The sequence below is a fragment of the Nomascus leucogenys genome, chromosome 1a, assembly GCF_006542625.1.
Source record: "Nomascus leucogenys isolate Asia chromosome 1a, Asia_NLE_v1, whole genome shotgun sequence".
In the NCBI taxonomy this organism is placed as follows: Eukaryota; Metazoa; Chordata; class Mammalia; order Primates; family Hylobatidae; genus Nomascus; species Nomascus leucogenys.
This window is the reverse complement of record NC_044381.1, coordinates 23713869-23730920: the sequence shown is the minus strand read 5'-3', so window position 1 is coordinate 23730920 and position 17052 is coordinate 23713869. Positions and strand designations below refer to the sequence as shown.

General features: G+C 37.9%; 1 protein-coding gene across 7 annotated transcripts in view; it reads right to left on the bottom strand.

The window, feature by feature from the left end:
* Nucleotides 1-1728: 1728 nt before the first annotated feature.
* The window catches only part of LPAR1 (lysophosphatidic acid receptor 1), a 168076-nt gene continuing 152752 nt past the window's right edge, over nt 1729-17052 (bottom strand). For 4 of the 7 annotated variants that reach the window (XM_030822568.1, XM_030822617.1, XM_003260350.3 and 1 more), the window contains one exon: nt 2240-4182. In XM_030822568.1, coding sequence (XP_030678428.1) covers nt 3881-4182 — 302 coding nt within the window. In that variant the 3' untranslated portion in view covers nt 2240-3880. Of the gene's footprint in view, nt 4183-17052 lie in introns of all 7 variants that reach the window. The other 3 variants (XM_030822792.1, XM_030822717.1, XM_003260349.3) reach the window with 2 other exon arrangements.

Sequence of the window (17052 nt, the reverse complement as noted above, 5' to 3'; positions counted from 1 at the left end):
GTTGTGCCCAATTTCTCCTTCTTCCTCTTCTAATGAACATCCACAGTCAAATATGGATAGCATGATTGAAAATGGAATCTTCTAAATCAAGGATTGGAAAACTTTTTCAATAAAGGGCCAGGGAGTTAATATCTTAGACTCTGAGGGCCATTATAGTCTCTGTTGCAACTACTCCACTCTGCGCTAGTATTTAGTAGTACAAAAGCAGTCATAGGGAATTAATAAACTAATAAGGATGGCTGTATTCCAATAAAACTTTATTTATGGACATTGACATTTGGATTTCTTATAATTTTCACGTGTCACAAAATATTTTCCCAACCATTTAAAAATGTAAAACCTGTTCTCAGCTGATAGGTCATACAAAAATAAGTGGATTCGACTGATGTGCCTTAGTTTGCAAATCCAGCATATTTTCAAATGGTCATTACATGTCACATCATTAAAGTTCATATTCACAGTTATAAAGCTCATATTCATAGACTATTTGCTAATAATTTATGATTTAAGTTTATAATTTAATAATTTGCTAATAGTCTATGAATATGAGCTTTATAACATTAAGGGAAGAATCAGAGAATTTGCTGTGTAGACTACACAAGATGCAGGTGAATGCTAGAACATGAACAGCCCTTGCTTAGGAAGATTAACAACACATCCTGGCTCCTAGTTACATACATCTCTTCTATCATGCAGAGTCCAACCTCATTCACAAACCACCCATTCTAAACCCACAAATAATCCCTAATTCTTATGGGGTTTGGAATCAGGTGAAGCTCAGTTGGTATGAAGCAATTAGCACTTTGTTTCAAAAGCTCTTTTCACTAAAATGTTCTGTTTACTTTGTTATAGTGAAGGGATGTGATAAAACAGGTGTTTCTACAGTTTTTACCTAGCATGAGTGCACACTCTGGGTTTTAAGGGAAGGAACTAGAAGCAGTATATAATATTTCAGAAGTTGAGAGAATTCTGGAATAAACTGGAAAATGAACAGTGGAACCTAAAATAATAGCTAACTGGGAAGGAGAAAAGGAAGGCTGATAAGATTCATTAATTGTATGTTAGTTGCAGTTTTAGGTCTTGAAAATTATGGTTTCACTAATTTAAAAGGAGGAATATGTGAGGGATGGCTAATTTGTAAAGACCAGTTCAAAGATATTTGATTTCTAACAATCTTACATCCACCTAAAATTAAAGTTCAGAATTCTCTTCCAAATCCTCATTGAGACATTCACTTGAATAAATATTTTACCTTTTTCCAAGACCTTAGTGATCTGCTGAAAATGTTATAATGGTTATATCATTGGAAGATATGTATATAACTTTAACTTGTTGGTTATTAAACCTGTAAGTAGAAATACCACCGTGCCTTTATAAACTAGTGAGAGTGTTTCATAAAGTTGTCAAAATTTTTTGAAAAATCAGAGTCTTTCAAAAAGAAACTCACTCTAACAGTTATCCTGTTGAGGTAAAGTACCATCTTAATAAATTATCTCCTCTCATGGAAATAAACTACCATCTCCCAGACATTGACAAGATTTATTACTCAGATGGAAAAAAAGCAGTTGTGGACTGGGGGAGCACACGGTTGCTCCACCTCAGGGCTAAGCAGCTCTTGTAATAGAGAAATAAAGGAGGTCACAGTGGGAAAAACACCCATGCAATGCAAGCTGGAAGACTCTCGAACAAGAGAAATAGCACTGACCAGAACCACACATTACCAAACGCTGATTGAAAATGATTTATTAAAGTCCAATTAGTATGCTTTTCATTTGAAATAATCCATATAGCCTCCAGAAAAATATGCACATGTGTAAAAGTCCAAGTTCATTTCTTTCACTTCCAATATAAAATACTCTGTATTTTGTATGAAGTATGTGCAAACACCTTTCTGCTAACTGGGTCCCCACATTCTTTTCACTACGGGTACTTTACAAGTCTGCCCTCTGCTCAAACACTAACCGTGCACTGACGTCCTCCTTCCTAGATAGCCATTCATCTCCCGGACTTCTTTCTCTCAGACATCCTCCTGACCTCCCCTGACCTGCTTCACGACTGTGTTACTTTACTTGTTACTTGTTACAGCAAACTGATGCAACTACTAGTCTACCTGGACAACATATTAAACAGGTATCACCTAATAGGGGGGCAGTCTATCGAGGTGATTCCTGGCGAATACACAGTAACCAACCACATACTGACACACTCAACCCATTTGCTACAGATGGACCCACACTAATTGATAGAACAATCCTTTATTCACTCGGCACATTTGGTTTCTTTGCATTTTCTTCAATTTTACATTGCAGGTGTGGCTACCAAGAGCTGGATAACGAGTCCCTCAAACAAAGTTTGGAATTGCGAGATATATTGGGGTACCTTGATTCTTGAGACAGTTGAATTCTTCTAGTTGATCTTGTTATATTAAAAAGTCACTCTCAAGTAAAGTGACCACTGCATTTCTTTTGTAAAAAGGTCATTTGACTGGCTTTTCCTCACAACTGCCACCCAGGCAGTACAAAAGCAGGAAATCCCTTTTTATGAAAGGTGTAAGTACAAGATGACATTTCACATTTAAAAAAAAAAAATCCTTCATGGGAATATGTCCTAATAATCAATTATATGGACAAAGTTTTATGTACACAAAATTTCTGCAACTTTATAATAATGAAAATTAGAAATAACCTAAATAGTTAACAACATGGGAATGGTTAAATAAACTGAGCTGCATCCATTAAATGGAATATAATATAGCCATTAAAATTATGTTTTTGTAAAATTTTTAATGCCATAAGAAAATGTGGCAATTTTGCAATGAAAAAGATCTACTTACAAAACTGTTTACAGTATGACTCCAATTATGTAAAAAAAGTATACAATACACATATAGGCATACATGAGGGTTGCTTTTTAAAGGTGGTTACTTCCAGGTTGTGATATTATCAGTAATCATTTTTGCTGTTTTACACATTTCTGCATTTTTCAAGTTTTCTATGATGAGTATATTATTTTACAAAGACTACGAAAATTTTCCTCCGATATACTGGTAATTATAATGTACTTGGGTATTTTAAATATGTAGGAACAATATTACAGTGCTTCATCTTCTATTACTTTTTTAGAATACATATCACTTTGGTAATAAACTTACATTTCCCTGTTTTATACTTGTTACAACATTTTAATTAAACAGTTAATATTGTGATTAGAGCATTGTTTGCTTCATAACCTAAACAAATACTGGCTTTGAAGTCTAGGTTCTATTTCCTAGATTTAACATTAGTATTCTTTTAATCTTTTTAAGTAAGGCATACTGCATACATACATTACATGCATGCTTTCTAAACAAAAGATAATTCCAACTTACAGTTTTCCTATGTAAGGGAAAAAATGGAATTATGGTAGTTTAAAAACAGTCCATAGTCTCATCCATCACAAACATGCTGATAGGCATAAACATGTTTATTAAGTGAAATGTATCCTTTAAAAATAAAAAAGGGAAGCCTGTATATAAATGAAGTTGTGGACTCAACTAGTCAGAATTTATTCTGACTTGCACCAAACCACACAAAATCTTTTAAAAGTCTAGTTAGTGTAGTCTAAATGGATACTCCAGAGTCTGTTCTTGAATTCCATTTTAAGAGCTCCACTTCCTACTTTCAGAAGGGATGGGGATCAAGATGAGGGTTGTCACATAAGCTAATTTTCAATATATATCAAGTCTGTGGGGTCTAAGAACAAATACTGTCACTGGTTAGTGTTTAAGTACATGAGTTGACTTTTCTCCTCTCTCACACCCCACCTTGCCCTGGCAATTGGGTAGGGGGAGGCTGTTTATCTTCCAAGAGAGGACGGCTGGTTCCTCATCTCAGTTTCCGTTCTAAACCACAGAGTGGTCATTGCTGTGAACTCCAGCCAAGATGGTGTGGTTGAGGGAGGAAGCCGAGCGGTCTGAGCCTTCTGTGGGGCCGGTGGGGTTCTCACTGCGCTGGCAGCAGAGGATCTGCCTAAAGGTGGCGCTCATTTCTTTGTCGCGGTAGGAGTAAATGATGGGGTTCATGGCAGAGTTGAATTCAGCAAGGAGAAGGAAGAATTTCTCATAGGCCAGCACATCGCACTGTGGACAGCATACGTCTAGAAGTAACAAAACCAATCCAGGAGTCCAGCAGATGATAAAGGCCCCTATAAGGACAAGGATAGGGATCAGGAAGATTTTTAAAAAGAGAATGAAAAAATATTATAAAACATGCGACCATAAAGTGAAATGATTTCAGTTCAATATAAAAATACTGAAGTTGGAAGCCACCAATCATTGTCGCAAACGAAATATTCATTTCCTGAGATAATCAGAAAAAATTTAACGATAGTCAACTTAAAATTTTATTTCGGACGTTACTAAAATCAAGTAATTATGAGACATTGATGATTATTATTTTGAGCAAAACACAAAGAGTTTGATAAGCAATTGAGATATGAAAAACTGCATTCAGGAAACACTTCACCTCACATAACAACATGGTTTTTAATAGCAATGTTATTTTCAGGCAAAAGATAAGCACGAATGATAAGTGTCCTTTAATGTTTATTTAAAGCATAGTTTCTGGATTCAGGTTGTCTGGGCCCAAATCCTTGTTTGACATGTAATAAACCGGGTGAACTTAGGTAAACTACTTTCTTTCCTTAATTTTCCCATCTGAAAAATGCAGATGATTATATTTACTCCTCATAAGGCTTGTTGTATGGATTAAATGAGTGTTAAGGAAATAATCACTCAATCTGTATCTACAATAACAATAATAATTATTACCTGCTGAGTAGCATGGGCCTGTTTGGAAATTGTGATTTTCAGTGATAAGATCTATGTTTTATTTTTATTCAACAACTATCTACATAGTGCTGTCCTATATGCTTTACCAGTAATAACTCATTGAATTTTCACAGTAGCCATATGACATAGAAACTAATATCCCCATTGTACAGATGAAGGAACTGAGACCCAGAAAGTTTATATAACTGGCTCAAGGCCACAGTACTGGAAAGCAGAAAAATCCCAGAGTTTCTGCTCTTAGAGGCTGCCTCCACAGTTCAAGCTCTAGAAAATATTACATTTCTACGTCTTGAAAATGATAACATTAAATATTTTAAACCAAATTTACTGTTTCAGATGTTTTACTAATTTAGATCAACTTTGTTCTCTTTCTTCCCCCAATTATTCTGAATCATTACAATTTTACTATAACTGTAAGAGGAATGAAAATATAGATGATATGCTTAATTCTATTTCATTTAGTTTCTGAAATCACTCATTTGGATCCCAGGAAAATGGAGGTCGTAAAATCGCATTAAATCCTACCACTGTGTTACTCCAGACTCTGCTGGGGATCTTCTACTGAAAGAACATGAGCCAACAGTGGTGGGCACCATTGTGTCCCATTACACCTCACCTAACGGGCCCCATATGTGTCATCAGGCAGGCTACATATGTGTAATCAGGCAGAGCGGAAGTAGGGGCAATCCCAGAAGGGCATTTGCATCTTCAGATTTAAATGGCGCTGGCTTTGGTGGATGCAGGCTTGGACTGGGGTCATGGATTTGGTCCAGCCTCAAGGAATTAGTTTCACAAAATGTAAACAAATGAGATTTAGTCTCCAAACAGCCCACTTTTGAATCTGAGCTCTCTTTAGTGAAACTTTTCAGCAGGGAAATGAAAATAAAGGAGAAAAGTACCCCCATAAAGCTCTTTGTTCTACAACACAAATGTGTATTGGTTTTAAACTGCTGTTCACTTTGAAGATTGGCCAAGGTACTTCATTTTCTAATAAATACAATACCTTAGACTTTCCTTGGAGAGAAAAAAATATTTCAAATATCAGGAGATAATAGCCAAGGAGCAATTTGAACTTCAATAAAAATGTTAATAAAGCATTCATTTCAAGTCCTTGAATTTCCTTGCTTGAAAATCACTCAGAAAGCTAAACATAAAGGAAAATCAAAGGAATGCCTCTTGGGTTTCAGAAATAATGCATTATTCATTGAGAAGCCAGGAAGGGAATTATTCTCAGGATGGAAAATGCTTGGATGGAAAATGCATGGTCCCATTATGCCATTTACTTGGAAACTAAAAACACGCAGTCCCTTCATGAATGGAACAGCATTCTTTCAAGTTTCCTTTCCCCTTCCTTTTATCAAAGCTCTAATTGAGTTCAAATTCAGAACTTGATTAGACACAAGGAACATGCATCTCAATAGCTAGATTTTAAATATAAAATGATCTTTTTCTCCTTCTGGGCAACAGAAGGGAATATCTTTATTCTCACATACTTAAGCTGCTTGACTTTGTTCAAAAGTGAGAGAATTCAAATACTGTCATTTGTTGTTTATAATTTCTTCCCATGTTAAAATTTAAAAGGTGTAAGATCTTTCCAGAAAGAGCCCATGAGCCTTACTTTTAGACCAAGAAATGCAAGGAACCCTGCTAGACTGAAGGCAGGAAGTGGGAAACACCACAGCCTGACACAGGAGCTACTATGTATGGATGCTTTATTGAGGAACCTCGAGTCCTCTCCCTTTTCTTCTTCACTGAAAGGAACTGGTTTTTGTACTAGGATTAGGCCCAACCACACAGTCACAACACTCAGTGTTTGGATCTTCAAGACTCAATCCAATAATTTCAGTGACTCACAGTACAGGCCTCAGAAATCAACATCTAAAACCAATCATATGGAAATTCCGAGCCCCCTCCCCCTCCTTTCTATTTCACAGAGGCCTCAAGGATCAAACTGACCGAAAGATGAGGATGCACTACAGAAGAGGAAAATGGGGGCTGGAAAACTTCAAGGGATGAAGCTCCTAACCCATAATGAATGGATATTCTGAAATAAAGTTTGCTCAAATTAAGGATTTCCCCTTGAGCTTTTGAAAACAATAATAAACCACACCTAAACCAGGAGCTAACCATAATTCAATTAGGTTACAGGACTTGAGATGTGCATTGTGGACCCCATCAACATGTAATCTATAGAGAGTTCAGCATACACCTGAAAGACAGGTTGATAAGAGTTAAAACACCTCCATCTCAGCACCTGTGAAGTGGAGAAATAATAGCTCCCTGCCGACTCCACATGGCACAGTGAGGATCAAACTGAGATACAACTTGTAAAAGCCCTCTGTAAACTGTGCATCTACCTGACCACCATGACTTACGTGAGTGGCACAGACTTGCAGCAGCTGGTGTTGCAGAGCCCTAGGATAGATTCTCCAAGGGCAGAATGTGAAAATGTGTTTTGGACAATGAAGAGCTGGCATGTCAAAAGGCTCCAGGACAATACTATCCTGATTATAAAGAGATTCCTAGGACCTGCAGTTGGGTATGAAGAAGATAACAAGATGGAATAGAGAGACAACACAGGGAAGCAAATCATTTTGGAGGTTCTCATGGGTCAATACCATCACCTACCAAGATGGGGAATGAAAGATAGTACTCAGTAGTCATAGTGCTTTGAGTAGTTTGTATATTGCCAGCACATTTCTGATAGAAGAATCCCACAAACCCAGGCACAACACCGACGAATGGCATGCAACAATATGAAAGTAAGAGGAAGGGCCTGGTGCGGGAGCTCATGCCTGTAATCCTAGCACTTTGGGAGGCTGAGGTGGGTGGATCACCTGAGGTCAGGAGTTCGAGACCAGCCTGGCCAACAATGGTGCAACTGTATCTCTACTAAAAATACAAAAATTAGCCAGGTGTGGTGGTGCACACCTGTGGTCCTAGCTACTTGGGAGGCTGAGGCAGGAGAATCACTTGAACCCAGGAGGCAGAGGTTGCAGTGAGCCGAGCTCACACCACCACACTCCAGCCTGGGCGACAGAGCAAGACTCCATCTCAAAAAAAAAAAAAAGGAAGAAGAAGTACGGTTATTTATTGTAAAGTCAGAAACAGAAGTAGCAGAAGATGTCCAAGGTCACAAAGGTCTTGTATATCTGGCTAAGATATTTGAAATTTGTCCAGTCCAGCATACATTCTCAACCCTAGCCACACATTACAATAGTCTGCAGAGCTTCTTTAAAAAATAAAGACCTTCACCCACCCCTCCCACTATGGGATTATAATCTCATTGGCCTTACTGGTCAGATTTTCATTTAAGACACAATATTGGTGACAGAGTGGAAGAAGAAAATAAAGTAAAGGCAAAACTATTTCCAAATTCCAGAAGAGAGATAATGAAAGCCAGAATCAGGACAGCAGCACTGGGAAGAGATATAGAAGGACTGGAGAAGTATTTAGGAGACGGACTCCATGAGATGGATGAGACAGAGAAGTCTAGAATGACTTCTAAATTTTCACTTTGGTTGAAGGAGGAAACACAGGAGAAAATGTTTACTGGTGTTTTGTTAAGGGAGGTAAGGAGAAGAGAGCTGATGAGCTGGGTTCAGTGTGTGTTTGGTTTGAGGTGCCTGCAAGACATCAAATGGAAATGCCTTAATTACATCTAAATAGGCTCATGACAATTTGTGTCATGGGAAACTGTCTCTCAGCGTGCTGAACAAAAGCGGTTATATTCTCCCTGATTTGCCAACAATATTACAAGTAACATGGGGTGGAGGATATTCAAAACAGATCCGTGGGTTGTCCTTCCTTGAACAAGCTTTATTCCTCCCTGATGCATCTGTCAAAGCAATCTGTGAGAACCCCAATGCCCACAAAGATGGAGGGAGAGGTGCTGGAATGCAGACGCAAAAGGCAGGGAGGAATGAGGCTGTTTTGGAACAACAGGTCACAGCTGCAGATCGAGATCATATTACCACACCTTCCCTCAAATCTACCCAACCTCATCAGCTGAATAATGCTTACCATCTGGTCTCACAATTACAGTCTTTTTTTCTAGAATGACTTTTTCCTAACTAGTTGAACTTTGCTTACATATGGAATGCAAGAACCAAAGTTAAAGAGGAAAACAGTCCTTGCCAGAGAAGACCTCTGGAGAGTGTGTCCAAGATTTTTGATGAAAAACACAGAAAGCGTTTCCAGTCTGGCTGGCAAAGTTGTGTTTTTACAAAAGAACCAGACATCCCACAGATCCAAAACAAGTCAAGGTAAATCAATTCTACATCAGCACTGTGCCCAAGGTGGCCTCACTCTTCTTGTTTTTCAAATGAGGATCCCAGAAACAGTCCTATCTCAGAGACCTGGGGTGGCAATCAAGGGAGAAAATAAGTGAGTGCCTAAGTTGCTTTTTCTGTTCTCCCTAAATTGTTTATTCCCTCAGGTCAGGCAGTGTGGTATCCCAGAATCTAATCAAATTTTAGTCCACCTCTGTAGTTACACTGTGATTTCTGCTATTAAGGTCCACACATAATACATAGTTAGCTAGGAAATCCTTCAATGCTACGTACCTTAACAGACCCTATGTCAGAAAAATAGGCCACAGATGCAAAGCTTATTCTTCCTCAGTCTCACAGCTAAGGATTCATTATAATGGGGGTGTATATGGATGGCTTTTTGAGAGTAATGCTTTTTCTAAAAGAATAACCCAGATTAATTATAAAATCTTCTTTCCTGACTATTGAAACTATATAATTTAACTGAGATATATCTCCACAGTATTATTGTTCTGTATTATTTCCACCCTGATACCAATTTTACTCCACCTAGTTTGGTGTTCAACACTGCCATTCCTTCCTGGTCACAGCACATGTTGCATATATTTAAAGTTTCATGATTTCATTTATTGTGTGATGTGCTCTAGTATTTTCATTACTCCCTCTTGAGAGCAACATTTATCTTTTAGAGAAGGATAATCACACTACACAGAGCTCTAAAGCAGAGCAGAATACTCATTATGTTCTCTTTTTAACATTCCTGGGTGACAGTTTTAGCTTCATTAGACTCTCCTGATCACCACAATGCTACCTTTCCTGTACCCAAGAGAATGCCAAAGCTGCCTTCCCCCTGGCCTACTCTCCTTAACATTAAGTAGTGTGTATCGCACACGTACAAGCTCCAGACCCTACAACAGACTCTAACTCTCATCCTGCAACTGTACATTGGAAAGTCCACATTGAAATGACTTGTATGATAGTGCCATTCTTACAGACCATTCCAGTGCTGAAAAGCCAGGAAAAAACACTTCTCTCTACCACCCTAGCCAAGTGAGCAATACCTTTTATCTGCCAATTGCAACAGGCTTTTAACCAATTCCTCTTCCTCCACACTGCTTCCCTAAAGTGCAGCTTGTATACAACAAGCATAAATCAATTTGCATTAAGTCACTCTCCTGCTTAAAACCCTCCAAAATCTTCCTACTTGAAATTCTTATTGCTATCCATAATGCCCTACACATGACTGGCCCTGCCAGTTTCTTGGATCTCATCTCTTTCCACTCACTCCTCATTTACGAGGTTCCAGTCACATAGACCAAGACCATTTCTGTCTCAGGATCTTTGCATTTATAGATCCATCTGCTGGGATTACTCTCCCTGCAGCTTTTTATGTCTATTTACTTATTAAATGTCACTTTCTTAAAAAGGCTATCCTTGGTTATCCTAGCCAAAGCAACAGCCCACCACCATCACCACATTCTCCCATTTTATTATCATCACATGATGATATACTCAAATGATATATCCTTTATTTATACCCAAAATTATTGTATTTATTGGTTTACATGTTTATTGTTTTATCTTCCCTTGACAAGAATATTAACTTCGTGAAGGAAGGAATGCTACCTCTTTCATGTCTGTATCTCTGGAATCTAGAATATTGCCTGGCGACAGTAGACACTCAATATCTTCCATTGGATGAATTAGCAAGTCATACCTAAGCACCTAGTACATATATCCCAAACAAGAAAAATTAATGAGTGGAACTGTCATTAAATTATGAGTGGAAAATAAACATTAACATCTACCATGTGTAAGGTCTTTAAATGGATGCTATAGGACATTCAAAGGGGCATAAGGAAGACCCTAGAAGACCAAATTCTAGAATGGTGGAACAATTCCTACACACTTTTGAAGGTTCAGAATTTGTATCCTGTAATTTTAACCTGTATTTCCTGGCCAAATTATTCTTAAGTGTGAGGGTTTTTTAAATGAGTGGACAGATACATAATAAAAGTGCAAGCACATGAATGAGAACAAGAAGCAGCAATTTCCAGACAACTTCTGAGATGACAGGCAGGAGGAAGGAGTGGGGGATGGCGCTTTGGTTATATCTACAATTCTTTTCAGAGACCTGAAGCAAATTACGCAAAATGTTAGCATGTTTGATTTTAATGTTCAGTCATTAGATGACTGTCATATTACTTTTTGTGTTTTTTATATATTTGACTTGCTCGTATTCAGATATTTATAAATTTAGAAATTTTAACAACAAGAAACTAGAAGTCTTGATTTTTCTTAAGTAAAAGGTAAGAAGAGAAGGTAGAAGAGTAGAAAGTTTGCTAAAAGTTTTGTCTTGTTTGGGGGCTACTGTAGATACCAAATTATATCTTGAATTATTTTATTTTATTTATTTTATTTTATTTTATTATTTTATTTTATTGAGACTGAGTCTCACTCTGTCATCCAGGCTGGAGTGCAGTGGCATGATCTTGGCTCACTGCAACCTCTGCCTCCCAGATTCAAGCGATTCCCTTGCCTCAGTCTCCTGAATAGCTGAGATTACAGGTGCACGCCACCATGCCTAATTTTTGTATTTTTACAAAATGGGCTTTCACCATGTTGGCCAGGCTGGTCTTGAACTGCTGACCTCAGGTGTTCTGCCCGCCTCGGCCTCCCAAAGTGCTAGGAACATAGGCATGAGCCACCGTGCCCGGCTTATATCTTGAATTTTTTAAAGTATGTTTTTAAAATTTAAAGTTAGCCACTATTAAAAATAGATACTGGATGTACCACTCAAACCACTAAAGAAACAAAGAAAAATTTTTTAAAAAGGAAGGAAGAACAAAACAGTTTGAAAAGAAAACTCAATTTATCAAAAGGTAGGAAAAGAAAAGACAGAAGCAAAAGCAAGGAAATGCACAGACATAAATAGAATGTCAAGAATAAGCCCAAACATGTGACTAGACATCATAAATGTGATGCCCTTAATACTCTTACTAAAAAACAGATTCAACACCATGACTTTTGAACAGATTTTTATTTTCCCTTGAACTTCTAACTGCTTTCTCTTTTTATTCTCTCTCTTTTGTTACAGATAAGAAACACATAGTTTATTACAGCAGAAGCATGCCACAGATGTATTTCAAACTTTTTAATTATACAATTTATCCCCAAAGACATTTCCTGCAGCCCTCTGACTTACTAACCCAATCGAACCCATTGATTTCTGGGCCTGCTTCTCAGCTTCCATTGAGGGTTGCTTATTTTACATACCCAGGTGGTACATTGTTTCTTCTAATGTACATCTTTTTTTTGGAATCTCTTTCCTTCTCCCTCCCCCACCCCCATTTTCTAGAGTGTATCCATCAGCATTCTTTCTAGAAAGTTTGCATAAGCTTAAAATCATTTTCTCTCAGAACACTGTCTTCTAGTATTTAGTCTTGCAGATGAGAAGTCTGACGTATGATTCCCATTCTTTTTGTGTAAAACACCTGCGTAGTACGGGTCCTCACTTACTTGCCAAGCTTTGTCTTGCACTGCATGTCTGCTTTCTGGACATATTAGTTTTTCCGTTCCTTTCAATCTATCACAATCCCCCTAACCATGGGCCTTTGTACGTGTTACTCTCTCTTCCTAGGATGTTACCTGCTCTCCTCGCAATCTAATTCCTACTCACACTTTACTTACTGCTACTTCTGGGATGCCTTCCCTGATTAAGTCAAAAATGCCTTTGTAATATGCTCTCAACACTATAAAACTCTCCATGGTAGAAGTTATCACAGGTGTAATTTGTTTTTATTTATAATGTGATTATTGATTACTATTACTTCTGTCCCTCATTAGACTATTTTTACTCCACTGTGTCTATATTACCTAACAAAATTTTTGGCATATAGTAACTGCTCTATAAACATTTGTTGAAAGAGTAAAAAAAAATAAGCGAAAGAAAGAACAAGGATCTGGCTAGCGAGCTACCTAAGCCATTAACCAAACATTTTTCTCATCCTCTCCTGCCAGAAATTGTCACAATGTCTTTCATTAACTTTGGGAGATCACAAATATCACTAGAATATGATGTCTCGGCTTTGCTCATAATTCCTGCTTGGCCCTTGATTGGCAATTTTATCTACAGTCTCACGTTTGTCTTTAGATTAAGGAAATATCCTATTACTTTGAGTACTTTTCTCTCCATTGTTTCTGTTCATTTGAGACTTCTTTTACAATGAATGTTGGATATTTGGGAATCTACATTTAAAAATTGATGGATCCTTGACATCTCTTAATTTTTCATTTGTATTTTTAACACTTTACTTTTTATTTGGTATCCTGGGTGATATCCTGGACTTATTTTCAAGGTCAAATATTTGATTTTTAGCTATATCCATTTCACTACTTGGTAGTGACTTTTGGTTTGTCTGTTTATTAGTAATGGATAAAAGAGGGCAGGTGATCAGATATTTTTATTTTCAGGAACACTGTTCTTTGAATGATCCTTTTACATAGTAATGTGTACTAATTTAGTCAATACAGTATCTTCTTGAATCTGTGAAGCTATTAATTAGAGTTTACTTGACATTATTTTGTGCTTCCTATACTATCACTGTTTCCATGTAAGATGTTGCTTGACATTCAAATGCAGTGGGTGGGGGGTCATCATGCTACAAGGAATGTCTATTCATTATGCAGGAAATATTCCTGAATAGAGGACCCTCTTAATTTGAGAAGACAGCATAAAGAATTGCCACCCACATATACACCATGGAATACTATGCAGCCATAAAAAATGATGAGTTCGTGTCCTTTGTAGGGACATGGATGAAACTGGAAAACATCATTCTCAGTAAACTATCACAAGGACAAAAAACCAAACACCGCATGTTCTCACTCATAGGTGGGAATTGAACAATGAGAACTCATGGACACAGGAAGGGGAACATCACATTCCGGGGACTGTTGTGGGGTGGGGGGAGGGGGGAGGGACAGCATTAGGAGATATACCTAATGCTAAATGACGAGTTAATGGGTGCAGGAAATCAACATGGCACATGGATACATACGTAACAAATCTGCACATTGTGCACATGTACCCTAAAACCTAAAGTATAATTAAAAAAAAAAAAAAAGAATTGCCACCAAAGTCAGCTTTTCCCTATACCTAAAACATTTAGCCATGCCATCTGAGTAGGCAAAATGCTAAATGAGATAATTACATGGGGAGAGATGTGTTCCTCTGAATGTTCTTAACTACAAATAGAACAAATAAAGTCAGAATAATGTTCCAAAAATATGGAAGCAGCACAACCACCTAATTAGATCCAGGATGCATGCACACATACTTCACTGCCAAAGGTAGCTACTATTCTCAGGAACAGAATGTGACCCCTGAGGTCTATAAGCATACAAAAAAGGAAAGGCTTTAATTTACTCGCAACCAAACAATACAGTCTAAACCTTAAGATGGGTCACTGCCTCTTCCTTTTTTCCTAATTCTTGTCTTCTGATTTCTACCCAGCTCTGTCTTAGGGTTAAGTAACTGAGGTTAAGACTGACTTACCAGGCCGGGCGCAGTGGCTCATGCCTATAATCCCAACACTTTGGGAGGCTGAGGCAGGTGGATCACCTGAGGTGAGGAGTTCGAGACCAGCCCGACCAATATGATAAAACCCTGTCTCTACTAAAAATACAAAATTAGGCTGGGCATGGTGGCTCATGCCTGTAATCCCAGCACTTTGGGAGGCTGAGGCGGGTGGATTGCCTGAGGTCAGGAGTTCAAGACCAGCCTGACCAACATAGTATTACTCTGTCTCTACTAAAACCACAAAAATTTGTTGGGTGTGATGGCGGGCGCCTGTAATCTCAGCCACTCCAGAGTCTAAGGCAGGAGAATTGCTTGAACCTGAGAGGCAGAGGTTGCAGTGAGCCAAGATTGTGCCATTGCACTCCAGCCTGAGCAACAAAAGCAAAAATCCATCTCAAAAAAAAAAAAAACAATTTAGCTGGGCATGGTGACACATGCCTGTAATCCCAGCCACTCAGGAGGCTGAAGCAGAAGAATCACTTGAACCCGGGAGACAGAGGTTGCAGTGAGCAAAGATTGCACCATTACACTCCAGCCAGGGCAACAAGAGCGAAACTCCACCTCAAAAAAAAGACTGATTTACCAGAGCATTATTACCCATCAATAACCAAAAAAAAAAAAAAAAAAAACGCTACTCCAAGGCCTACAAAGAGATTATCTGGTAACCCCTTACTATTTTCAAGTCACTGATATTATTTTAAACTTGTAAAAATATATATATACCCATTTGTATGCATACACATATAACACATACATAACATGCATGCACTATGCACACTCAGGATCCTCAGTCTTCGCTTTGCTGTATCATAAAAAAGACAGTAAGATTTGTTTTCTTTTACATAATGTGCACTATGAAACCCAATCAAAAACGATGGTACCACATATATTCTTCACATAGAAAATAACTCACAATTCTCAAAATGGTTAAATCTATTTTGCCTCGTAAACCAAGTGATAAATTGCAAATGTTTTAAAAAGCGAAATTTCCCCCTTATTTAAAAAATAATAAATCGTTCATGTCCTTTGCCCACTTTTTGATGGGGTTGTTTGTTTTTTTCTTGTAAATTTGTTTGAGTTCATTGTAGATTCTGGATATTAGCCCTTTGTCAGATGAGTAGGTTGCAAAAATTTTCTCCCATTCTGTAGGTTGCCTGTTCACTCTGCTGGTAGTTTCTTTTGCTGTGCAGAAGCTCTTTAGTTTAATTAGATCCCATTTGTCAATTTTGGCTTTTGTTGCCATTGCTTTCGGTGTTTTAGACATGAAGTCCTTGCCCACGCCTATGTCCTGAATGGTATTGCCTAGGTTTTCTTGTAGGATTTTAATGGTTTTAGGTCTAACATTTAAGTCTTTAATCCATCTTGAATTAATTTTTGTATAAGGTGTAAGGAAGGGATCCAGTTTCAGCTTTCATGAACAGACACTTGTCAAAAGAAGACATTTATGCAGCCAAAAAACACATGAAGAAATGCTCATCATCACTGGCCATCAGAGAAATGCAAATCAAAACCACAGTGAGATACCATCTCACACCAGTTAGAATGGCCATCATTAAAAAATCAGGAAACAACAGGTGCTGGAGAGGATGTGGAGAAATAGGAACACTTTTACACTGTTGGTGGGACTGTAAACTAGTTCAACCATTGTGGAAGTCAGTGTGGCGATTCCTCAGGGATCTAGAACTAGAAATACCATTTGACCCAGCCATCCCATTACTGGATATATACCCAAAGGACTATAAATCATGCTGCTATAAAGACACATGCACATGTATGTTTATTGAGGCACTATTCACAATAGCAAAGAGTTGGAACCAACCCAAATGTCCAACAACGATAGACTGGATTAAGAAAATGTGGCACATATACACCATGGAATACTATGCAGCCATAAGAAATGATGAGTTCGTGTCCTTTGTAGGGACATGGATGAAACTGGAAAACATCATTCTCAGTAAACTATCGCAAGGACAAAAAACCAAACACTGCATGTTCTCACTCATAGGTGGGAATTGAACAATGAGAACTCATGGACACAGGAAGGGGAACATCACATTCCGGGGACTGTTGTGGGGTGGGGGGAGGGGGGAGGGACAGCATTAGGAGATATACCTAATGCTAAATGACGAGTTAATGGGTGCAGGAAATCAACATGGCACATGGATACATATGTAACAAACCTGCACATTGTGCACATGTACCCTAAAACCTAAAGTATAATAAAAAAAAAAAAAAAGAAAACTACAAAATCATCATAAAACGTTTAGCTAGGGGGTGGTACTAGCAGATCTGGGTTTTTTTAGACAATTATTCTGATGACGACTAAATGTAATTCGTGAACATGGATACATGTCTGAACCAGAGAAAAAAAT